Raw genomic sequence first — 25,819 nt, forward strand, 5'->3', positions numbered from 1 at the left:
CCTTGTAGGCCCTCTTTAGCATATGAAAACTCCACTGAAACCTCCCTTCCCCTCACCTTCCCCCAACAGCAGGGTACATAACCTGCCATCCCTCACAACCCGGGGCAGCAGCTCTTCCTGCCCACGGGTCCTGTCCCCGTGCTTTAATAAACCACCATTTTGCACCAAAGATGTCTCAAGAATTCTTTTTTGGTCATCGGCTCCGGACCTCAGCCCACCAAACCTCACCTAGGTTCTAGAACTTCATCAAATGGGCCACGGAAAGTAAATAAATCTAATAGTTTTTCTTCTGCCTTTGTTTTCCACATCGTTAAACTACTTACAGCCCATTGACAAATCCCTGAGACAGGCAGAGTCTGACCGTCCTCAAGGAATACACAACCACCGTAAGGTATTTATCAATGGGCTGCAAGTTTTTTTTTTTTTTTTAAGATTTTATTTATTTATTTGACAGAGCGAGATCACAAGTAGGCAGAGAGGCAGACAGAGAGAGAGGGGGAAGCAGGCTCCCTGCTGAGCAGAGAGCCCGATGCTGGGCTCCATCCCAGGACCCTGGGATCATGACGGGAGCGGAAGGCAGAGGCTTTAACCCACTGAGCCAGCCAGGTGCCCCTGGGCTGCAAGTTTTAAGGAAATTTAATTTTACCTAAATATCTTTAGCCTTTGTTCTCATCTTGGAAGCAGCCAGTCACAAAAGACCACATGCTGTGTGATTCCACTAACCTGTCTTGTAATAGGTGACTCTATGGAAACCCCCCCCCCCGCCCCTTTATGCATGGCAGCCGTTTCCCCATTTGCCCCTCCCCCAAGCCCCAGGCAAGCTCTAATTTAATTTCTGTCTCTACATTTATCTGTTCTTCTGTTGATGGACTTTTAGGTTGTTTCCATCTGTGGCTATTGAAAATAATGCTACTATGACCGTTTGTGTACAAAATCTTGTTCCAAGACATGTTTTCAGTTCTCTGGGGTATATACCCAGAAGTGGAATTGCTGGGTCATGTGGATAGTCTAACTTTTTGAAGAACTGCCAGAGTGTTTTTTCACATTTTTCACAACTATTTTATGTTCCCACCAGCAAGCTTGAGTACTTTCCTCTCCCTTTATTCTCAGGGACTTTTAAAGGAGTCTTCTTTAATTAAAAAAAAATTTTTTTTTTAAAGATTTTATTTATTTATTTGACAGAGAGAGATCACAAGTAGATGGAGAGGCAGGAGAGAGAGAGAGAGAGAGAGAGGGAAGCAGACTCCCTGCTGAGCAGAGAGCCTGATGCGGGACTTGATCCCAGGACCCTGAGATCATGACCTGAGCCGAAGGCAGCGGCTTAACCCACTGAGCCATCCTGGCACCCCTAATTTTTAAAATTTAAAAAATTTTTAATTTTTAAAGGAGTTTTCTTTAATTTTTAAAAAAAAAATTAATTAATAATTAATTAATTTGTGAGAGAGAGTCAAGTTTGAGTCCAAGCTGAGTGGGGGCAGGGTAGGGGCAGAGAGAGAAGCAGACTCCCTGCAGACCAGGAAGCCTGATGGGGGGCTCGGTCCCAGGACCCCAGGATCATGACCTGAGCCCAAGGCAGAGGCTTACCCCACTGAGCCACCCAGGTGCCTCTAAGGAGTTGGCACAGTCAGATCAGCTGTTCAGGCTGTAATCGTCTAGCCTGTGGCTATTCTATTGGGAGGAGAAAGCCTGCCTTTTGGTTGGAAGTTAGTACCCATGGTGGTAATATTGATGAAGTTCTAGAACACAGGTGAGGTTTGGTGGGGTGAGGTCCAGATCCGATGACCAGGAAAGAATTCTTGAGACATCTTTGGTACAAAATGGTGGTTTATTAAAGCACAGCGACAGGACCTGTGAGCAGAAAGAGCTGCTGCCCCAGGGATGAGGAGTGGCCTATTATATACTTCTAAGTTAGGAAGGGGATTAAGGATGATGTAAGTCTCTAAGGAATTTTGGAAGCAAGGTTTCTAGGACCTTGAGGGGCTAGCTATTGTCTGGGGGAAAAGCTTATTCATTACCAGTAATAAAGCTTCTCGTGAGACCCTTTAATGTGTATCAGTGGGCCATCCGCTTGGGAATGATTGTCAACACTATCTTGGAGGTTTAGAGATAAAGTTTCTAAAAGAATTGTTAAAGTAGACTTAATAGGATCCTGGTTGGGGATAGGGGTTCAGTCAGTCTAGGATTGAGTCCCTAGAGGAGAGTCACTCTGCCTGTTTTAAGGGCTTGTCAGTAGGTAAGGAAATTTAATAATTTTTCTTCTGCTTCTGTTTCCCACATCAACATGACCCAGAAATTGTGTCTTCTCTTTATTTCTATTCTTTTGTAAAGTTGTCTTGGGCACGGGAGAGCCACCTAAATCACCAGGACAGCTGCTAATCTTAAGATTTCTGTGTGAGTTTCCTCCTCATTGGTCTAATGTGATCCTCTCCACATCCCTGGTGTCACCTCTTCCGGCCACAAGAACTCCACTGTGAGCCGGCTGAAACCAGTAACTGATTGAATTGAAACCCAACTAGGCACCCTTTCCAAGGAAGTTGGCTGTGAAGGCTGCATGTGTTGGAATGTCGCTTAGGCCATGATGGAATTCTATCTTTACTGTTTTCTGTCAGTGTCCTGTAACTACTTAAGCTACAAAACTGGATACTTTCCTCTTGAAAAGCTTTTTTTTTTTTTTTTTTAAGTTGAAAACCTTTTCTAGTGTTTTCCATGGGTTAAAAACAGCCGGTTCTTTGTGGCCTTCACAGTGGGGCCTTCAGCAAGACTAGCCAAGCTGCGGTGCAGCCTTCACAGTAAAGCAAACTCGGTCCATACATCAGCACCCATCATAGAATAGAATGCAATGGTTAGGAGTGCCTGGGTGACTCAGTTGTTAAGTGTCTGCCTTCGGCTCAGGTCATGATCCGGAGGTCCTAGAACCGAGCCCCACATTGGGCTCCCTGCTCGGCGGGAAACCTGCTTCTCCCTCTCCCACTCCCCCCTGCTGTATTCCCTCTCTCACTGCGTCTCTCTGTGTCAAATAAATAAAAATAAAATCTTAGAATGCAGTGGCAAAGCGGGGGAGCAAGGGGGACGGCAGGGGTAGAGGTGGGCAGGCCTTCATCCTACAGGGCGTTTATGGCAGGTGGTGATCACAGCAGTTTCATTTGAGGGATCCCTTGGGTCACTTTGGCACTAGGAATCTCTGACAAATCCTGCATGTAGGACTCCACCCAGGAGTTGGGAGTTGGAGGTCAAGGGTCGGGGGATGGGAGTTGGGTCCAAGTGGTGCACGTTAGGGGGTGGTTTTCTTGGTAATGGACCTTCTCTCATCAGTCCCCAAGGACACTCCACTGGGATACCTATTTAACCCACTGGAAACAATTCAGATTGCAAAATTTAAGAAGGGTACTGCATGGCCTCAGGAGGATCTAGCAGTTAGGTCTCTTCTGCAGGAAACGGGGCAAATAGATGGAGGTAGCCTAGGTCCTTCCAGACCTAAATACCTCTTGCAGAATGTGTTTGGTCATAACCAGACTAGTAAACTTCTTCCTGATATACTGGGTGATAATGATCTAAACAGGCCTCTTCTGAATAAACCCAGATGGGAAGAAACACAGGCCATCCCTGACAAAGGGGATGCTGCCTCTTATTGTTCTCCTGTTAGATTCTCTCTCATTCATTTCCCAGGTTAATGGCTATAGTTGGAAACGACTGTCTGTTAGTTTACCCCAGGATATGGGCTTTAAGGAATATTCCCGGGGCACCTGGGTGGCTCAGTCAGTTAAGCCTCTGCCTTTGGCTCAGGTCATGATCCCAAGGTCCTGGGACTGAGCCCCATGTCAGGCTCTCTGCCTATCAGGGAGCCTGCTTCTCCCTCTACCTCTGCTGCTCCCCCTGTTTGTGCTCTCCCTCTCTCTAATTAATAAATAAAATTTTTTTTAAAGGAATATTCTCAAGCAGCTGTCAAAATTCCCTTTGTTTTGGAATAATCCTGTGTTCCCCAGCCAGATGTGGACTGCCTATTCCTTCTTTTTGGCAGGAAAATATGGCATCTGCTCCTCTCTTGAGCTGATCGCCTCTAGAACTGGGAACCCTTTCTCTGCCTCTGGCCATACTTTGCCTCTTCAGTCTCCCTTTTCCCTTCGTGTTTCTGCACCGCCTTGGGTGCAGCCTGCCTAAGTGGCTTCTAGACCGTCCTCAGTGTCTTTACCACCTTTGGCTCCTCCTCCTCCCAGGAGCAGAGAGCATACTCTGGATTTAACACAGCGCACTTCAATTTCTCCACCAGTGTCTCAGGTAAAAATTAACAATGGGGAGCAAACTCACGACTTTTTTTTTTTTTAAGATTTCATTTTTTTGACAGCGATCACAAGTAGATGGAGAGGCAGAGAGAGAGAGAGAGAGAGAGAGAGAGAGAAAAGCAGGCTCCCTGCTGAGCAGGGAGCCCCATGCGGGACTCGATCCCAGGACCCTGAGATCACGACCTGAGCCGAAGGCAGCGGCTTAACCCACTGAGCCACCCAGGCGCCCAAACTTACGACTTTTAAAAGCGAATTCAGGTGGAACAGAGTTCGGTATTTAAACTAATTTAAGTTTTTGGTTTAATTAAGGTAGCCCTGTCTTTTAGAGTTATCAGCATTAAATGTGAAACTTTCATTTAACCAAGAATTGAAGGTCAGATAAGCTTGTGTTATCTCTGTTGCAATTTTATTTTTTAAAAGATTTTATTTGAGAGAGACCGAGCTCAAGTAGGCAGAATGGCAGGCAGAGGGAGAGGAAATGCAGGCTCCCGGGTGAGCAAAGAGCCCGATGGGCTGCTGGACTTATTACGTCCCACATCGGCAACTGATCAAGGATGGGGTCCACGTCACCATCCACTCTCTCCTCTCTAAAGTCCTCCGCTCTTCTTTGGGGATAAGCCCAAGGGGTGTAGAGGGAAAGCGGGAACTTTTCATCCTCCAGGTCTCTGAGCCGGAGAGTGGGGCAGGACCCCAGCTCCAACCAAACCTCTACGCGACAACAGTAGGCGGGGCTCACAGAATGGACGCCCATGCGCAGTTTAGGAAGGCCGCAGCGCCTGCCCTCGCCACGGTCTCCCAACCTCTCAAATTTCCCGGGCGCTCCGCCCCCCAACCGCTCGCCCTGTAGTTGCCAAGGCGTCGCGCCGGAAGTGACCTCACGACGGTGGCGTGGAGACGCGGGGCGCTTCCGGCCGCCGCTGTGGGGGTGGGTTGTGGAGAAGACCCTCAGCCTCCGGGTCTTCTCCTGTTTCGGGGTGGACTTGGCGAGGTGTGCAGAGGAGGCGGCGGCCAGACGGCGTGGAGGTGGGAGCGAGGCGGCGACTGGGCTGTGGGTGCTTGCGAGAGGGGGCTTCCGGGGTTGCTAGGCGGGTTTGCTTTTAGGCTTCGGGGTTCCAGGCCTTGTAGAGTTTTTTATCAAGGCCGGCGCGAGCTGGGGACCGGGTCCTAGGGTTTGCGTCAGGGGGTATGGTTTGAGGTGGGAGACTGAGGGCAGCAGTTCTAAATGAACCGGGAATCGTATGAATTGTAGGCATGAGCGGCCTAGGCTCTTGGTTTCGCCTCGTTGATGGCCGCTGCAGTTCGCCCACTGTTTGCTCCCTGCCTCAATGTCCTTTTGCACAATGGAATAGGGTGGCATGGAAAACCTCGGGTGCCCCAGCCGTGACCGATAGCCTGAGGACGGAGGTGAACTGGGGTCTGAAAGGGAAGGTGGTTGAGAAATTAAGGATACCTGCCAGGGCGCAGCTTCTTGATTATTTTCAGCTGTAGTTTATGTCTGAGCTTCTTCAAGTGTTCTTTGTGTGCTGTTGATTGAATTTCTCAGTAGTTGGCTTGTTGAGCGGTTCAAGTGTTGTGGTGTGCAAGGCGTAGCCCTCGCCTGCTTGGCCAGTTTTCAGTGACTCTCCCAATTCCAGAGCTAGGAGGAGTCCTTAACAACTCTCCTATGGTTACTGATGAGAAATCAGAATGATTTTTGTTCTCTTCCCTAGCCAGTTTAAACAGATTTCAGTCTCCTGTCAAATAGAGGTGTTTCTACCAATTCAGAACATAAATGACTGTCTCTGAGCAGGTTAGTATTTCAACTGGAAACCTCAGGTGGATTCTAGGCTTTTTTTTTTTTAATGATGGCAGATTAGGTGTACCGAGTTCAAAATTCCTATTGGTTTCTCTGTATGAAATGAAGATGGTTACAAACATAACTTTTTGATTACTAAGAATTTCTTTGGTGGAGCTTCCTTGTGGGGGTAGGGCTGTGGGACTAGCAAAGTGTGATTAAACTTTTTTTGACTGGGACCCACGGTTAGATACATTTACATTATGACTTAATGTGCTCCAAGCATACGCAGAGTACACACACACAGAGCCCAAAAGTTTACCCTTTCTGCGTATGATCCCCTTTGACACTTTCTGTTTCATTAAAAGAAAAAAAGTTGATGGCAACTCACTAAATTGACTATATGTCTGACCGCTAAAGACCCCTAGTTTGAAAAACAATAGACTAGAAAATGTTTAAGATATTTGTAATTCCTGAGATGCTGTAATTAATGCAAAGTGGGAAATGTGTCTTTTTCCTGTCCTTTATAGGCAGAGGAGCAAGGGTACTAGAGTTATAAGTTCCGTCAGAACAACAGGACAGGACATTCAAATTGGTATCTTAAAGGAGTGTAGTGATTGTCAGAATTTTAGCAAGGCATTTGGTAAGTCTTTTATGAGGACTTGGTGGATGAGATAGGGGAAGTTGCTAGAGTGGGGTAAAATTAGATGGAATCCTGGTTTTGAGCATCAGTGTCTGGAGGGGTTTGATTTATGGATACAACTTAGAGTTGGGATTCTGGTGAGTTGAGGCTGCATCACTTTCTTTATATACAGTATGTATTTAAAGCTTTATCTGGAAAATGTGCTTATTAGATTTGTTGCCTTTATGAAGTGAAGAGAGAAGATATCATCTGGTTAATCTCAAGATTTGTCCAGTGCAGTTTAATGAAATGGAAGGGTCATATACGTGTGAAAAATTTCAGTTGGGTCCAAAAATTGCAGTTATACCAGTTAATGAAGGTAGAGATGTGACTTAGGGGCTCGAGTAGAGTCTCAGTCTTCTAAATCAGTCACATGGTTAGAGCTGACGTGCCCTACAGTAGTAGATAACATTAGGCGAATGTAGAATCTAGAAGAAAGGAAGGTTGACCCTAGCACTGGTTGACTCCGTCCTGGAGTATTAGGTGTATGTCTGGGTACTCTACAAAAATAAATTAACTTGGGGGTAGAAGTTAAAAGGATTTGGAATTCGTCAAATTTTCAAAAATAATTTTTGTGTGTGTGTGAAGATAGGATGGAGTTGCTTTGGGATGAATGATTCTTTTTCCCTTGTTACTCGGGTCTTAAAACATTTTTTAGTGTTCAGAACATTAGAAAATCTATGTATCTCTTACACATTAAGTTGGCATTTGAAATTTTTCATCATGAATTTAAGTAGTTTTAATAGTTTAGGATGTAATTTTTGATGTGTAAATATTGGCTTTTAAAAAATAAATACAAAGGGTGCCTTGGTGGCTCAGTTGGTTAAGCGTCTGCCTTTTTCTGCCTTCTTCGACTCAGGTCATGATCCCAGGGTCCTGGGATGGAGTCCCGTGTTGGGCTCCCAGCTTAGTGGGAAGCCTGCTTCTCCCTTTCCCTCTTCTCCTCCCCCTGCTTGTGCTTGTGCCCTCTTTACCTCTGTCAAGTGAAAAATAAAGTCTCTAGATAAAAAAATAAAAAATACAAAGTTATCTAAATACACAATTTGATATTTTTATTTTATTTTATTTTATTTTTTTTTTTTTTTTAAGATTTTATTTATTTATTTATTTGACAGAGAGAGACCACAAGTAGGCAGAGAGGCAGGCAGAGAGAGAGAGGAGGAAGCAGGCTCCCTGCTGAGCAGAGAGCCCGATGTGGGACTTGATCCCAGGACCCTGAGATCATGACCTGAGCCGAAGGCAGTGGCTTAACCCACTGAGCCACCCAGGCGCCCTATTTTATTTTTTAAAGTAGCTCCATACCCAGTGTGGGGCTTGAACTCACAACCTCCAGATCAAGAGCCACATGCTCTACTGACTGAGTCAGCCAGGAGCCCCTTGATGTTTTAAAAATGTACAAATAACTTTTTTTTTTTTAAGATTTTATTTATTTATTTGACAGATCACAAGTAGGCAGAGAGGCAGGCAGAGAGGGAGAGAGGAGGAAGCAAGCTCCCTGTTGAGCAGAGAGCCCGATAGTGGGGTTTGGTCCCAGGACCCTGGGATCATGACCTGAGCCAAAGGCAGAGGCTTTAACTCTCTGAGCCACCCAGGCACCCCCAAATAACCTTTTCTATATTAAAAAAAAAAACTCTTCTAAGATATGTATAAATGGTGTATTTACTTGAGTTTTGGATATTAAACCAATCTTCTGTTCCTGGAATGAACCCCACTTAGTCATGGTGTATATATTTTTTATATGTTGCTGAATTTAGTTTGCTAAAATTTTGTTAAGGATTTTCATGTCTGTGCTCATGAGGGATGTTGAGGTTTTCTTATGATGTCTTTAGCTTTAGTATCAGAGTGATAGTACCTTCATAACAGTGGTGAAATGTTACTTTCTCTTTTGTTTCCTGAAAGAGTTTGTGTAGCATTTTTTATTTTTCTATATGTTTGGTAGAATTTATCAGTGGACTCTTCAGGGCCTGAGCTTTTTTTTTTTTTTAAGATTTTATTTATTTATTTGATAGCACAAGTAAGCAGAGTGGCAAGCAGAGCAAGAGAGAAAAGCAGGCTCTCTGCTGAGCAGGGTGCCCAATGCAGGGCTTCATCCCAGAACCCTGGAATCGTGACCCCTGAGGTGAAGGCAGCCGCTTAACCAGCTGAGTCACCCAGGTGCCCTTTTTAAAAAAGATTTTATTTATTTATTTGACAGACAGGGAACACAAGCAGGGGGAGCAGCAGGCAGAGGGAGAGAGAGAAGCAGGCTCCTTGTGGAGCAGGGGGCCTGATGTGGGGCTCAATCCTAGGACCGTGGGATCACGATCTGAGCCGAAGGTAGATGCTCAACCAACTGAGCCATTCAGGAGCCCCATTTAAAAAAAAAAAAAATTAATTGATTAATTTGAGAGAGAGAAAGTAGATGCATAGGGGAAGGGGCCAAGGGAGAGGGAGAGAGAATATCAAGCTGACTCCTCACTGAGCAGAGAGCTGGAAGGGCCCCATCCCTTGACTCTGAGATCATGACTTGAGCTGAAATCAAGAGCCAGAGGCTTAAATGAGCTACCCAGGCAACCCACTTTTTTTTTTTTTTTTAAGATTTTATTTATTTGGCAGAGAGAACAAGCAGGGGGAGCAGCAGGCAGAGGCTCCCTGCTGAGCGGGGAGCCCAATGCGGGGCTCGATCCCAGGCCCCTGGGGTCATGACCTGAGCTGCAGACAGACTCTTAACTGACTGAGCCACCCAGGTACCCCCCGCTTCTTTTTTAAGTTCGTTTGTTATAACCCCTACACCCAGCATGGGTCTCGAGCTCAGGACCTCGAGATCGAGAGTCATATGCTCTACCCACTGACCCAACCAGGCACCCCGCTAATTAAGTTTCTCTGCTTGATACAGGTCCATCCAGATTTTCTATTCTTGAGTCATTTTTGGTAATTTGTATTATTCTGGGGATTTGTCTGTTTCATAGTTTTCCTTTTTCTTTTCTTTTCTTTCTTTCTTTTTTTTTTTTTTTAAAGATTCATTTATTTTAGAGAGTGTGAGAGTGCAGGAGTGGGAGAGGGAGAGAGAATCTCAGGTGGACTCCACGCTAGCTCACAACCCCAGCCAAAAGGGAGTCCAGGAGTCCAAGGCTCTACCGACTGAGCCATTGAGGCACTCCAAGTGTGGCGGTGTTCTGATTCACCTTAATTGGTAGTGGGGCCTGTTTGGTCCACGGTCTGTAGTTTTCAGACTCATGTCTGAAAACATATTACTTTAGGAGTAATAAATTTATGGCTGTAGTTTTCAGACTCATGTCTGAAAACATACTACTTTAGGAGTAATAAATTTAAGGTTAAAAATATTTTATTGATAATCCAATTGTGTGGGCTGTTTAGGTTTATAAAAGAGTATGGAAATTGATTCCCTTGCTTGCATATCTTCGTGTACCCCTAAAGATGTGTGTGTTTCAGTTGAAGATTGGAACTTCATTTCCAAGATGCAGAGAATTTGTTTTTGTAGTTGCATTTTTGTTGTTTTGTTTGGGTGAGAATGGAAGTGGCCCTCATACTATGATTTTCTAGGGCCTTAACTCAAGTCCCTTATCCAGTCAATATTTCCACTAAAAGGAGACATTTGAAATAAAATTTAATAATAGAATATATTCTATAATATATATATGATATAATATATATCATCTCTGTTCTCAGAACACATCCTTAATGTGGAAAAAGTGGTAGTTTAGCATTTGAGCAAATAGTCCATAATACTCTATGACTTCCTGTGTAATATGGCCAGAATAATGGGTACGTTTGTTCCCCACAAAGACAAATACAGAAATGTTTAACTCTTTATTCTTGATAGCCCCCCAAACTGGAAATAACCCAACTGTCTATCAGCAGTAGGATGAGGGGCGCCTGGGTGGCTCAGTGGGTTAAGCCGCTGCCTTCGGCTCAGGTCATGATCTCATCGTCCTGGGATCGAGCCCCGCATCGGGCTCTCTGCTCAGCAGGGAGCCTGCTTCCTCCTCTCTCTCTCTCTGCCTGCCTCTCTGCCTACTTGTGATCTCTCTCTGTCAAATAAATAAATAATCTTAAAAAAAAAAAAAAAAGCCTCTGCCTTTGGCTTGGGTCATGATCTCAGTGTCCTGGGTTTGAGGCCTGCATTGGGTCAGCAGGGAGCCTGCTCCCCGCAGCCCCCTGCCGCCTCCCTCTCTGCCTACTTGTGATCTCTCTCTCAAACAAATAAAATGTTAAAAAAAAAAAAAAAAACAACAACCAACAACAGTAGGATGGGTTTATACATTGAAGTATAGTTACAGAATACTATGTAGCCATGAGAAAGAATGAACTATTGCTTGCTACATGCAACAACAAGGATGAATTTCACAGGTAAATATTGAGCAAAAGAAGCCAAACATTTTATTTCTTTATTTATTAAAAGATTTTATTTATTTATTTGACAGAGATCACAAGTAGGCTGAGAGGCAGGTAGACAGAGAAAGGCAGACACAGGCTCCCTGTTGAGCAGAGAGCCCAATGTAGGGCTCGATCCCAGGACCCTGGGATCGTGACCTGAGCCGAGAGGCTTTAACCCACTGAGCCATCCAGGTGCCCCTAAGCCAAACATTTAAAAAGAAAACCTTTATGATCCCATTTACGTGAAGTTCAAAAACTGGGATCGAGCCCCGCATCAGGTTCCCTGCTTAGTGGGGAGTCGCTTCTCCTTCTCCACTCCCCCTGCTAGTGTTCCTCCTCTCGTTGTTTCTCTCTCTCTGTCAAATAAATAAATAAAATCTTTTTTTTTTTTTTAAGGATTTAATTTATTTGGTGGAGAGAGACACAGCAAGAGAAGGAACACAAGTAGGGGGGAGAGGGAGGAGTAGGCTTCCCGCTGAGCAGGGAGCTGAATGTGGGACTTGATCCCAGGACCGGGGGATCATGACCTGAACCTAAGGAAAAAGCTTAACGGCTGAGCCATCCAGGCACCCCCAAATAAATAAAATCTTTTTAAAAAAATTGTCTCTTGATTTAGGTGGTAGTTATATGGGTGAATTAGTATGCAGTAATTCATTCATCTATACGCTTATAATATGTAGACTTTATAGTATACCTTGATGGAAAGGTAGAATGTGAAAGGCATCAAAGGCTGGTCTCCTTGTGGCTCCTAAATCTCCTGCTTCAGCTGTCGCTCTTCTTTTAACATAAAGGTGTTAGCCCTATAATTAATGAAGGCTCTTTCCTTAATGAAGGCTCTTTCCTTAGTGTGTTCATCTGATTAGAAACCCAGATGGTGACACTTGTTTTAGATTCATGGTTTTCAGTTAATAGAGGAATTTTCTTTCTTTCTTTCTTTCTTCTTTTTTTTTTTTAGATTTTGTTTATTTATTTGGCAGAGATCACAAGTAGGCAAAGAAGCAGGCAGAGAGAGGGGAGGAAGCAGGCTCCCTGCTGAGCAGAGAGCCCAATGAGGGGCTCCATCCCAGGACCCTGGGATCATGACCTGAGCTGAAGGCCGAAGCTTTAACCCACTGAACCACCCAGGCACCTAATAGAGGAATTTTCTTTATAGAATAAACCTTTTTGATGAGTTTTGAATAATGCATTAATGTTGTATTTTACATAGAGGGAAGTTTGTTACAGGTTGAGTACTTTTTTATTTTTATTTTTTTTACAGATTTTATTTATTTATTTGACAGAGATCACAAGTAGGCAAGAGAGAGGAAGGTAAGCAGGCTCCCCGCTGAGCAGAGTGCCCAATGCAGGGCTGGTCCTAGGACCCTGGGATCATGACCTGAGCCTGAGCCGAAGGCTGAGGCTTTAACCCACTCAGCCACCCAGGTGCCCTGAGTAGATACTTTTTTAAAAGTTTCTATTGTAGAACTGGCAATCCACATGTTGAAACTATTAAAAAGTCTGCTCAATTATTAACAGTATAAACCTGGATGTACAACATCAGTGTCTTTTTTTAAAGATTTTATTTACTTATTTGACAGACAGAGATCACAAGTAGGCAGAGAGGCAGCCAGAGAGAGAGAGGGGGAAGCAGGCTCCCTGCTCAGCAGAGAGCCCGATGTGGGACTCGATTCCAGTACCCCAAGACCATGATCTGAGCCGAAGGCAGAGGCACAACCCACTGAGCCACCCAGGCACCCAACATCAGTGTCTTTTTAAATTCTAGTTGACATATAATTTTATATTTGTTTCAGGTGTACAGCACCATGATTTGATAATTCTGTACATCACACTATGCACACCATGATAAGTATATGTACCATCTGTCACTGTACATTGTTACAATATTACTATGATTATCCTTGCTTTAAGATTTTATTTATTTGACAGAAAGAGGGAGAAGTAGGCCCCTGTTGAGCAGGGATCCTGATGTGGGGCTCAATCCCAGAACCCTGGGACCCTGACCTGAGCCAAAGGCAGACACTTAACTACTGAGCCACTCAGGCGTCCCCATTGTTACAATATTATTGACTATATTTCCTGTGCTATACTTTTCATCCGTTACTTACTTTTTAAGTGGAATTTTGTACCTCTTAATCACCTTCACTTATTTTGCCTATCCCAACTCCTGCTCCTCTGGCAGCCACCAGTTCTCTGATCCTTTTTCTGTTTGTTATTTGTTTCGTTTTTTAAGATTCTACATGCAAGTGAAGTCCTATAATACTTGTCTTTATCAGACTTACTTCATTTAGCAGAATAGCCTCTTGTCACAAATGGCAAGTACATATGCATTTTGACGGCTGAATAATATTCCAGGGTTTGTGGTGTACATTGCATCTTCTATCTTCATCTCTCAGTGTGCACTTAGGTTCATTTCCATTTTTTTTTAAGATTTTATTTATTTATTTGACAGATCACAAGTAGGCAGAGAGGCAGGCAGAGAGAGAGAGGAGGAAGCAGGCTCCCCACTGAGCAGAGAGCCCAGTGGAGAACTCAATCCCAGGACCCTGAGATTATGACCTGAGCCGAAGGCAGCGGCTTAACCCACTGAGCCACCCAGGCGCCCAGTTCATTTCCGTTTCTTGGTATTGTAAATAATGTTGCAACGAATATAGGGGTGCATGTGTCTTTCCTTTTTTTAAGTATTTTATTTATTTATTTGGCAGACAATGAGAAAGGGAAGACAAGCAGGGGGAGAGGGAGAAGCAGGCTTCCCAATGAACAGGGAGCCTGTAGTGGGGCTGGATCCCAGAACCCTGGGATCATGACCTGAGCAGAAGGCAGATGCTTAACAACTGAGCCACCCAGGTACCGCCCCCCCCCCTTTTTTTTTAAGATTTTATTTATGTATTTGGAGAGAGAGCATGAGCAGGGGAGGGTCAGAGGGAGAAGTATGCTTCCTACTGAGCAGGGATCCTGATGTGGGGCTTGATTCTAGGACCTTGGGACTATGACTTGCGCCCGAGACAGATGCTTAACTGACTGAGACACTCAGGTGCCCTGCATATATCTTTTCAAGTTAATGTTTTCATTTCTTTGGGTAAGTATCTTGTAGTGGAGTTATTGGATTGTATAGTATTTATTTTTTTTATCTTTTAATATTTTATTTTTGCATGTGCACATGTGTGCGTGTGAAAAGAACAAATGTGTGTGCACATGAGCATTGGAGAGGGGCAGAGGGATAAGCAGACTCCCCGCTGAGCAGGGAGACTCCATGCTAGGACGCCAGCAGTTGCTTAACCAACTGAGTCACCCAGGTACCCCCTGATTGTAGTTTTGATTTGTATTTCCCTGTATTTTGATTAGTGATGTCTCATGTGTTGGCCATCTGTGTCTTCTTTGGAAAAATGTCTGTTCAGGCCCTTTGGCCATCTTGAATCAGATTATTTGTATTTGTTGTGTAAGTTCTTTATAAATTTTGGATATTAAACCTTTATTGGATATATCATGTGCAATCATATTTTCCCAGTAGTAAGTTGCCTTTTTCTTTTGTTGGTTTCCTTTCCTGTGCAGAAGCTTTTTATTTTGGTTCAACATAAGTGCCTTTTTTTTTTTTTTTTAAGAGAGAGAGAGAAAGCACACACACATGCAGGGAGAGGCAGAGGGAGAGGGACAAGCACACTCCTTGCTGAGCGTGGAAGATGTCACAGGGCTCGATCCCAGGACTCCCAAGATCGTTACCGAGCCAAAGTCACGCTTAACCAGTTGAGCTACCTAGGCACCCTTTATCATTAGTCTTGAAGATACATGTTGAATGAGGAAGAAGTAAAAGTCTTTTTCACATCTGATTAATTTCTGGTATTCAAAAAAATTCTTGTTATTATGGCTTTCTTCATCTATCTAATAAAGGCATCAGAGTAGGATTGTGATGGAGTATAAGTGATAGGAAGTGAAATTCATACTTTTGTGATATTAAGTAGACAAAGTCTTGTGAGGACATTGGAAATAAGCCTAAAGTGTATTTTTTGCCTTTTACCATTATCAGTGCTGTATTGGAAATTGACCTGATTTCTTAATTTCTTATATTGTTAATTGTAGCAGCTGAGTTATGGGTATGTGGGGATCATTATGCTATTCTGTCTACATTTGTATATGTTTGAAAATTTTCATAAAATGTAAAAAAGAGTCTTATGATTGAGTCTGCTAATGCATTATTTTCTGTTCTGTCAGCGTAGTTTTCTGATACTGCTTAGTTGGATCACTGGAAAACAACCTGAGTTTTCTCTTTAGGTTTTTGTGTTTCTGATGGGTCATACTCTCCCCCTGACAAGAGTGTTTTTTTAATTTTTCCTTCATTAGACTCTATATTTTATGTAGGTATGTTTCTTCTTTTTTTATTATTTATTTTTTTTGAGAGAGAGCAAGTGAGCAGGACCAAGGGTGGGTATGTAGAGACACCACACTGAGCGCAGAGCCCCCATGTGGGGCTCAGTCTCACTACCACAAGATCATGTCCTGAGCCCAAACCCAGAATCAGGAGCTTAACTGACTCACTCAGGCGCCCCTTATGTAGGTATATTTCTGAAATTGGTATTTGAAACCAGCTCGAAATGCTATTTTTTATTTTTCATGGAGAACACTAAGCAATATTTCATTTTGTACTTAATACTGTATATTTATATTCATGTGCTATCTCCTGACTTCCTTCTGTGTATAGGGCAGTGTTAGATTCCATATCTTATATAGGATTTTGCATAAAGGGTATTATGATTTTAGAACCATTTCCAAGAAGGGCCACAACATTTAGATATAAAGAGATACTCTAGATTTTCAGCGATTAACTTCTGTCAGATTTATTATGTGTAATTCAGTCATTGATTAGATAAATATTTTGAGCTTTTTCTCATTGTAAGCACTCTGTTGGCTGAACAAGACAAGGTTTCTTGCCCTCATGAAGCTTACATTTTAGTGGGGTGATAGAACATAAACCAAAAAGATAATTTATTTAGTGATGAATTTTGAGATCATAACCGAAGGTGAGGTGTTGAAGAGCGATGGGGAGTAGTGACATTAGATTAGGGTAGCCAGGGAAGGCCTCTTTGGGGGATGGTGACATTTTAGATACCATATAGACAAGATAGAATTAGCTTTTCATAGAGTTTTGTTGTAGTGTCTTTTATTCCTTTTTGTTGTTGAGTAGCATTCTGTTGTATAATACCATGACTTGTTTATCTCTTCTCCTTGTTCCCAGTTTTCCTGCTCTATGAATAAAGCTGCTGCGTACATTTGTGTACAAGTTCTTTTGTGAATATGTTTTTGTTTTTCTTAGGTAAATCCTGGGGATGAAATTTTGGGTCATAAGCATGTGTTCAATATTAAAAGAAACCGCTAAACTCTTTTCCAGAGTTGTATCATTTTACATGGTCAGCAGTGTAAGGGGGGGTTCCGGTTGCTCCACGTCATCCCCCATTTGGTGTAACCTACCAGCCCTTTTTAATTTTAAGCCATTGTAGTGGGTGTAAATGGTATCTTTCAGTGTTTTTTGCCAATTTAATGGTTTTTTATTGTTGTAAAATACATATAAAAGTTACCATTTTGGGGGCACCTGGGTGGCTCAGTGGGTTAAGCCTCTGCTTTCAGCTCAGGTCATGATCTCAGGGTCCTGGGATCGAGCCCCACGTCGGGCTCTCTGCTCAGCAGGGAGCCTGCTTCTCCCTCTGTCTCTGCTTGCCTCTCTGCCTACTTGTGATCTCTGTCTGTCAAATAAATAAATAAATACATCTTTTAAAAAAAAGTTAACCATTTTTAAGTGTATAGTTCATGGCATTGAGTACACTAAAGTTGTTGTGCGACCATCACCACCACCCATCTCTAGAGCTTTTTCATGCTCTCCCAAACTGAAATTCTGTACCCATTAAACAATAATTTACCATTCCCTGTTCCCGCAGCTGTGGCAGCCACCTTCTACTCTCCGTCTCTGATTGAATAGTCTCTTGTGATAAGTAGTCTCTTGACTACTCTAGGGACCTCATGCAAGTGGAATCCTACACGATTTGTATTTTCGTGTCTGACTTATTTAACTTCTCATAATATCAGGATTCATCTGTGCTGTAACATATGGTCAGAACTCCTTTTTAAGACTGAATGATGTTCCACTGTATGTGTTTACCACATTTTGTTTTTCCATTCAACCATCGTGGACATTGGAGTTGTTGCATTGGGTTTTAGTTTTCATTGCCCTGATAATTAATGATGTTGAGCAGCCCTCCCTGTGTTTATTGGTCATTCAGATAACCTCTTTTGCTCATTTTATTTTATTTTTTTTAATTTTTAAAAAGATTTTATTTATTTGACACACAGAGAGCGGTCATGAGTAGGCAGAGATGCACGCAGCGGGGGAGGGGGAAGCAGGCTCCCTGCTAAGCAGAGAGCCCAATGCGGGGCTCCATCCGAGGACCCTGAGAGCCAAAGGCAGAGGCTTAACCCACTAAGCCACCCAGGCGCCCCGGATATAAGTCCTTGATCAGATGTATTGATTGTGAATGTTTTCTTCTTGACTTGCTCGACCCATTTTTTCCCCCTCTTGCTTTGGGGTGATAGAGAAGAGGGCAGAAGTTTCTTTTTGCTTCTTGAAGTACTTCACTTGGCTGCCTGGGAGGTTGTCTCTATTGAGGTAATTTTGGGATGTGGCTTGGTAATGTGGAATACCATCCTAAATATTTTATTACATTACTGTTATTTTGTTATTTATTTATTATTTATTTACTTACTTTTTAGTCAGGGGAGAGGTTCTTGCAGTGGGGGACTCAGTCTCACAACACTGAGATCATGACCAGAGCTGAAATCAAGGGATGCTTAACTGACTGAGTCACCCAGGTGTCCCCTTGATGAGTAAACCTCTAGATTTTGATGAAATCAAATTCATCGGATTTTTTTCTTTTATGATTAGTACTTATTTGTGTTTTCTCTAAGAAAGCTCTCTCCTCTAAGGCCACTGAGATACTCCAATTTTTGTTTTTGTAGTAGCTTTAGTTTTATCTTTTATGTTTAGTTTGTTTCAAATTGATTTTTTGTATCTGGTGTGGGATAGGAATAGGAGGTTATTTTTCCTCATATGTTCAGTTCTAGCACCATTTTATTTTTAAGATTTTTATTTTTTTTGACAGGGAGACCCAGGGAACAGCAAGAGAGGGAATGCAAGTAGGGGGAATGAGAGAGGGGGAAGCAGGCTTCCCTGCTGAGTAAAGATCCCAATGCTGGGCTCGATCCCAGGACCCTGGGATCATGACCTGAGCCAAAGGCAGCCGCATCACCACTGAGCCACCCAGGCACCCTTCTCGCACCATTGGTTGAAAAATACTTAGATTTCTTTATTGATTTATCTTGGTGCTTTGATCAGTAGTCCGTGTGGGTCTGTGTCTGGATACTCTTCTGGTCCATGGATCTATTCGCTTATCCTTGCACCAACACCATATTGATTTCTTTCCTTTTTAAGATTTTATTTATTTGTTGGGGCGTGGGTCAGGGAGAGGGACAAGCAGACTGTATTGAGCATGGAGCCCAACTTGGGGCTCAACCTCTTGACACAGAGATCCTGACCTCACCTAAAACCAAGAGTTAGCTGCCCAGCTTACTGAGTCACCCAGGTGCCCCAACACCTCAGTGGTTTCTCTAGCTTTATAGTATATCTTGAAATAAGGTGGTATAAAACATCTTTGCCTTGTTTTATATTTTCATGATTATTTTGGCTAGTCTAAGTATTTTGCATTTCCATATACAGTTTATTTTATTTTATTTTTTAAAAGATTTTATTTATTCATTTGGCAGAGACACAGCAAGAGAGGGAACACAAGCAGGGGTAGTGGGAGAGGGAGAAGCAAGCTTCCCCCCAAGCAGGAGCCTGATGTGGGGCTCGATCCCAGAACCCTGGGATCATGACCTGAGCCGAAGGCAGAGGCTTAACCCACTGAGCCACCCAGGTGCCCCTCCAGCTGGGATTTTTATTGATATCTGTGTTTGATTCCTAGATCAGTTTGGGGAGAATTGACATTATCTCTTCATTTATTTACGTCTTTTAATTTTTCTCAGGGGTCTTTTGTAGTTTTCATTATAGCATTCTGCACATTCTTCATTAGATTTATTCCTAAGTACTTGATGTTTTTAAATACTATTATAAATGATATTTTAAAATTTCATTTTCAGGGCATCTCCATGGCTCAGTTGGTTGGCTTTCTGCCTTCAGCTTCTGTCATGGTCTCTGGGTCCTGGGTTTGAATGTTGCATAGGACTTCCTGCTCGGGATCATGACCTGGGTCAAAGGCAACATTGCACTGGGTAGAACATACAGTACAGTGTTGAATAGAAGTGGAAATGGTGAAAGTGGACATCCTTGCCTTGTCTTAGTCTTGTGGAGTAAAGAAGTCATTATTTCACCATTAATATGATGTTAGCTGGAATTGTTTTGTAGATGCCACTACCCTCCCCTTTTTGGTATCACAAGTGGATGTTGAATTTTGTCAGATTATCTTTCTGCATTGTGTGTGTGTGTGTGTGTGTTTAAAAGAAACATTTTTTTTTTTTAAGATTTTATTTATTCACTTGACAGGCTGAGATCACAAGCAGGCAGAGAGGCAGGCAGAGAGAGAGGAAGTTCCCTTCCTCCTGCCAAGCAGAGAGCCTGATGTGGGGCTCTATCCCAGGACCCTGAGACTGTGACCTGAGCCGAAGGCAGAGGCTCCAACCTACTGAGCCACCCAGGAGCCCCTGTTTTTTGTTTCTTGTTTTTTGTTTTTAGATTTTATTTGAGCGAGATGGAGAGTGAGAGAGCATAAGAAGAGGGAGCTGCAGAGGGAGTAGCAGAGGGAGAGGGAGAAGCATACTCCTCACTGAGCAGGGAGCCTGATGCGGGGCTCTATCCCAGGACCCTGGGATCATGACCTGGACAAGGCAGATGCTTAACCGACTGAGCCACTCAGGCGCCCCTATTTATTTATTTATTAATTTAAGATTTTTATTTTTAAGTAATCTCCGCACCTAATGTGGGGCTTGAACTCAAAACCCTGAGATTGAGAGTTGCATGCTCTACTGACCGAGCCAGCCAGGCACCCGTATGGTTCCGCATTTATTGATTTTATACATGATTTCCTCATTTATTTTGTTAACGTGGTAGAAGACATAAATTTTATTTATTTATTTATTTGACAGAGACACAGTGAGAGAGGGAACACAAGCAGGGGGAGTGAGAGAGGGAGAAGAAGTAGGCTTCCCGCTAAGCAGGGAGTCCAGTGCAGTGCTCAGTCCCAGCACCCTGGGGTCGTAACCTGAGCCAAAGGTGACGCTTAGCTACCAAGCCACCCAGGCACCTGGCATGGATTTTTTTGGTTAAACTTTTTATTTGAGATACTTTTAGATTTGTATGCACTTGTAAGGAATAATACAGAAAGATTCCATATACCCATCCTAGTTTTTCTCATTGATAACATCTTCAAAAACTGTAATACAGTGTCACTACTAAGATGCTGACATTGATGTGGTCCAGATACAGAATATTCCCATTACTATAAGGATCCCTGGTGTTGTCCCTTTCATAGCCATCCTCATTTCCCTCCTGCCTCACACCCTTCCTAAACCCTGGGAACCACTCATCTCCATGTCTGTAGTTTGTAGTTTTAAGAATGTTAACATAGATTGAATCCTGCGGAATGCAACTTTTTAACTTTTTTTCCATGGTATGGAGGTACCAGTTTGTTTAACCATTCACCCTCTGAAGGTCATCTGGGTTTCTAGTTTGGGGCTATTTTTGTGAACTTGACTTCCTTTCTCTGGGATAAATGACCAGTAGTGCCGTTGCTTAGTCATGTAATGGTTGCACGTTCATGATTTTTGTTTTGTTTTGTTTATAGATGGCTGAATTGTTTACCAAAATGGCCACATCATTTTATAGTCTCATCAGCAATGTATGAGGAATCCAGTTTTTCCGCTTTGTTTCCAGGACTTGGTGGTGTCACTGTTTATTTTAGCTATTCTGGTGCGTGTGTAGTGATCTTCACGGGAGGAGTTTTAATTTGCCTTTCCCTAATGGTTAATGATGTTGAACATTTTTTCATGTGCTTGCTTGGTGTCTGTTTGTTTTCTAGGTTGAAATGTCTTCTTGTGTTTTTTGACCTTTTTAAAAATTGGATTGTTTGGGTTTTTTTAACTACTGGGTTTTGAGAGTTCTTTATACTAGATATTCTTTGTCTTTTTCAGATATGTGGTTTGCAAATATTTTTTCTCAGCCTGTAGTTTTTGTTTTTATCTTCCTACCAGGGTTTTTACAGAACAAAAAAGTTTTTAGTTTACAAGAATTCCAGTGTACCAGTTTGTGTTTTTATTGATTATGCTTTTGGTATCTTAAGAATCTTTTGCCTCACCCTAGATCTTGAAGGTTTCTCTTATGTTTTCTGTAAAAGTTTTATTGGTTGACATACTACATTTAAGTCTATAATCATTTTTGGTAAATGTATAAATTATGACACTTAAGTCAAAGTTTATTTTTACTGATGAATATCCATTTGCTCCAACACCATTTGTAAAAGCTGTGTCATCTTTGTTGAGTTACTTTTGCACTTTGTCAGAGTCAGTTCAGGGTTTATTTTGTGTGGGTCTATTTCTGGGTTTTCTCTTCTATTCCATTGATTTATATATCTGTCCTCCTACCTGTACCGTGTAGTCTTGATTACTATAGCTATATAATAAGTCTTGAAATTGAATAGACTGATTCCTCCCATTTTCTTGTCAGAATTGATTTAGCTATAAAATAGTTGCATAGTTTGTATGATTTGATGTCTAGGTAAATTTTATCTTTACTATTTATTCTTTAAAGCATTTATAAAATTCAGTGTTATTTTTATTCACTAATATGCATGCTTCTACTAAAAAAAGTAAAACAATTTTTTTTCAGTTCCAGTGTAGTTAACATACAGGGTTATACTAGTTTGAGGTATACAATACAACATAGTGATTCATCAATTCTATGCATAGAGCTCATCAAGATGAGTGTACTATTGATCCCTTCACCTATGTCACCCATCTCCCACCCACTTCCTATTTGGCAACCGTCTGTTTGTTCTCTATAGTTAAGAGTCTATTTTTGATTTGATCTCTCCCCCCCCTCCACTCTGCTTTCCTTGTTTGTTTTGTTTTTTAAATTGCATATATGATCGAAATCATACGGTAATTGTCTTTCTCTGACTGGCTTTTTTTTTTTTTTTTTAAGATTTTATTTATTTATTAGCAAGAGAGAGCAATGGGGTGTGGAGGGCAGAGCGAGAGGGACAAACAGACTCCCTGCTGAACAAGGAGCCAGACAGGGGCCTCAGTGTCAGAACTTTGGGATCGTGACCTGAGCTGAAGGCAGACACTTAAACAGCTAAGCCACCCAGGTGCCCCATGACTGGTTTATTTTGTTTAGCATTATACATTATAGCTCCATCCATGTTGTTGCAAATGGCATGATTTCAGTTTTTTTTGTGTGTGTGGCCAAGTAATATTCTGTGTGTGTGTGTATGTGTGTGTGTGTGTGTGTGTGTATGTGTGTGTAACCCATACCTACTCTTTGAGTAGTGCAGTTACTGTATCATAGATAGGTTAGTTCTGTTTTTAATTTTTTGACGAACCTCTGTGCTGTTTTCCACAGTGGCTGCACCAGTTTGCATTCCTGTCGAAAGTTTTATTTTATTTATTTATTTATTTATTTATTTAAAGATTTTATTTATTTATTTAACAGAGAGAAAGTGCACAGCAGGAGAAGCAGTAGGCAGAGGGAGAGGGAGAAGCAAGCTTGTCTAATAGGGGGGCCCATGCAGGGCTCGATCCCAGGACGCCAGGATCATGACCTGAGCCGAAGGCAGACGCTTAATGACTTAGCCACCCAGATGCCCCAAAGGTTTTATTTTTTATACTTTACTACTTCAGTTAAGGATGTGACAGAATATGCAGTATTTTTTCTTTCTTTCTTTCTTTCTTTTTTTTTTTTTTTTAATAAGATTTATGTGTTAGGGCACCTGGGTCACTTAGTCATTTAAGCATCTTCCTTTGGCTCAAGCCCTGTCTCAGGCTCCCTGCTCAGTGGGGAGTCTGCTTCTCCCTCTCCCTCTGCCCTACACCCCAGTCATGCGTGCATGTGCGTGCCTCCTCAAATCTTTAAAATAAATAAGAAGATTGATGTATTAGCGTGCATGCACACAGAAAGGGGGGCCAGGCGGGGAGAGATAGAGGGGAAAGGAAAGAATCCCAAGCGGACTGAATGCAGGGTCCTATCTCATGACCCTGGGTTCTATCCCACAACCTGAGCCAAAATCAAGAGTCGGAAGCCTAATGGACTGAGCCCAGGTGCCCCCAGAATATGTAGTATTAAGGTTCAGATCCTGACACAATATTTGCTGAATTTAATGAAAGGTTTTTCTGTTTCTCAAGATTTGCATGACTCCTTCTCTCTACAGTGGTCTTACATCAGAAACATGGCTACAGATTGGCTGGGCAGTATTGTGTCCATCAACTGCGGAGATAGCTTGGGTGTCTATCAGGGAAGAGTGTCAGCCGTGGATCAGATCAGCCAGACCATTTCTCTCACCCGGCCTTTCCACAATGGAGTGAAGTGCCTCGTGCCAGAAGTCACCTTCAGGTGAGTGTCCTGACTGATTTCTTCAAATCTAGTCTGGTGGTCTGTGGAGCTTGAATCTAGGTCTAGTTGCCAACATTCTCTTGGATAGGGCTGCTTTTGAATAGTGTCTTGTCAGGGGTGAGATTTTGCAGTCTTAACCTTCATAGTCTAGCTGTTGTTTCAGTATAGACTTTGTGTGGTAATTAGCTTTCAGCCAGGAATCAGGGTTTGTGAAACATTTTTCTTAGCTCTGGCAAGCCCTTAATATTCTTATTTAAATGGGTCAAATTTGGAATAAGCTTTCTGTTTTCTTTGGCTTTTGTTATTTGTGTTTTCTTATATCTAAGGCCTTTACTGATCTCCCCACCCCCCACATTAATGTATCTTTCTTTGTAGATTTGTGTCTTAATTTATCTCTAGAAGCACACTGTCACCAATAGCTGATGTCCTTAGTTACAGGAACATGTGTTTTTTAGTGTTTGTCTGCAGATTTCAAGTTCACTTGTCTTCACATCCCTCTTTTCACCAGTTTGTCACAAAATCTCCATTCTTAGATTAAAATGGCAACAAAAACAACAACAAAACAGTCAGGCAAGAACTTCCTTGACTTTCTGAACAATACCTTCACTTAATCTTTTCTCTAGGAGTATCCATTCTTAATGTCTTAGCCCTTCTGAAGACTCAGTAGAAGGCATGCCCTCTGTGTTTAGGGCTACCCTTATCCCATATGCTTTATATACTGTCCTTTTCTGTCTCCTTTGACACTCTTTTGTGTCTTCATTTTCAACCTTCATACCTCATTTTCCTCTTTGCATTCTAACATTCCCAGCCTTCCCCCACAGGTCACACCCTCCTACACACCCACATCCACTTACACACACGCACACCCACACACCTGCCACATCTTGGTGTTTACCATTAGGTGTTGCCCTGTCATTTCCCTTCTCTTTATACCCACAGTTCTTTTCAGAGCAAAACAGTCTGCTTTCATTTCCTTTGTGGCCTCATTCTCTAGTCCTTCCTTAACCCCACAATTATCTTTCTTCTAACTTTATCATCTTGCTGAATGAGCTCTTGCCAAGGTTGCAAATGACCGAGTAGGCAAATTCAGTGGCAGTGTTTTAATGCTAACCTTAGTCAGATGCTCCCTAAGTGTTGAAGTGCCCTCTTTAATTTCTCTGTCACCCCTTTGGGTTTTCTTTCCATGTATTCCTCCATTCCTTTACATCCCCCAGCACCAGATTCCTTTTCTTCTCACTTTTTAAGATTGGTTTATTTAGGTTTTATTTTTTATTCTTTTCTCAGTCTGTAATCTCCCTAGACCATTTCATGTGTACTTCTTACACATTAATGAGACTCCAGATCTTTTTTTTTTTTTTTTCTTTTTTTGAGAGAGAGAGAGATCACAAGTAGGCAGAGAGGGGGAAGCAGGCTCCCTGCTGGGCAGAGAGCCTGACTCAGGACTCAATCCCAGGACCCTGAAATCATGACCTGAGCCAAAGGCGGAGGCTTAACCCACTGAGCCACCCAGGCACCCGGCAGAGACTCCAGATCTTTAATTAAGACCCATTATCTGAACTCCAGACACTTACTTTGTCTATTGGCCATTTCCAGGTGGATATCCCAGAAAATATCTTAGATTTAAGAATTTCAAAGCTTAGGGGCGCCTGGGTGGCTCAGTGGGTTGAGCCTCTGCCTTTGGCTCGGGTCATGATCTCAGGGTCCTGGGATCGAGCCCCACATCAGGCTCTCTGCTCAGCAGGGAGCCTGCTTCCTCCCTCTCTCTCTGCCTGCCTCTCTGCCTACTTCTCTGTCAAATAAATAAAAACCTTTAAAAAAAAAAATTTCAAAGCGGAGCTCATTATATCACCTGCAGGTTTCTTCCAAAGGTCTGCCCTTAATTGGTGGCTAATGACAGCTTTCCAAATTAGAAGCTTAGAATCATTGTAAATCCTTCTTTCTCTTTGTTCATCATATTCATTTAGTCACCAAACCCTATGGATTCCAAATGTCTCTTGGGTTCATCCTCTCCTCTCCCTTTGCACTGTCACTTGTCCTGTTCATCCTCTCTTATTTCTCGCCTGGTC

The 25,819-nt window shown here is 42.6% G+C and overlaps 1 protein-coding gene across 2 annotated transcripts in view; it reads left to right on the top strand.

Annotated features, from left to right (window-relative positions):
• Positions 1–5,150: 5,150 nt before the first annotated feature.
• EDC3 (enhancer of mRNA decapping 3) overlaps positions 5,151–25,819 on the top strand; it is a 61,827-nt gene continuing 41,158 nt past the window's right edge. The window contains exons 1-2 of one of the 2 annotated variants that reach the window (XM_004758421.3): positions 5,151–5,303; positions 23,572–23,753. In XM_004758421.3, the coding sequence (XP_004758478.1) occupies positions 23,590–23,753 (164 nt within the window). In that variant the 5' untranslated portion in view covers positions 5,151–5,303; positions 23,572–23,589. Of the gene's footprint in view, positions 5,304–21,025; positions 21,117–23,571; positions 23,754–25,819 lie in introns of those variants that run through there. The other variant, XM_045070697.1, reaches the window with a different exon arrangement.

The sequence above is a fragment of the Mustela putorius genome, unplaced genomic scaffold, assembly GCF_011764305.1.
Source record: "Mustela putorius furo isolate JIRA1106 unplaced genomic scaffold, ASM1176430v1.1 tig00003972_pilon_pilon_pilon, whole genome shotgun sequence".
NCBI lineage: Eukaryota > Metazoa > Chordata > Mammalia > Carnivora > Mustelidae > Mustela > Mustela putorius.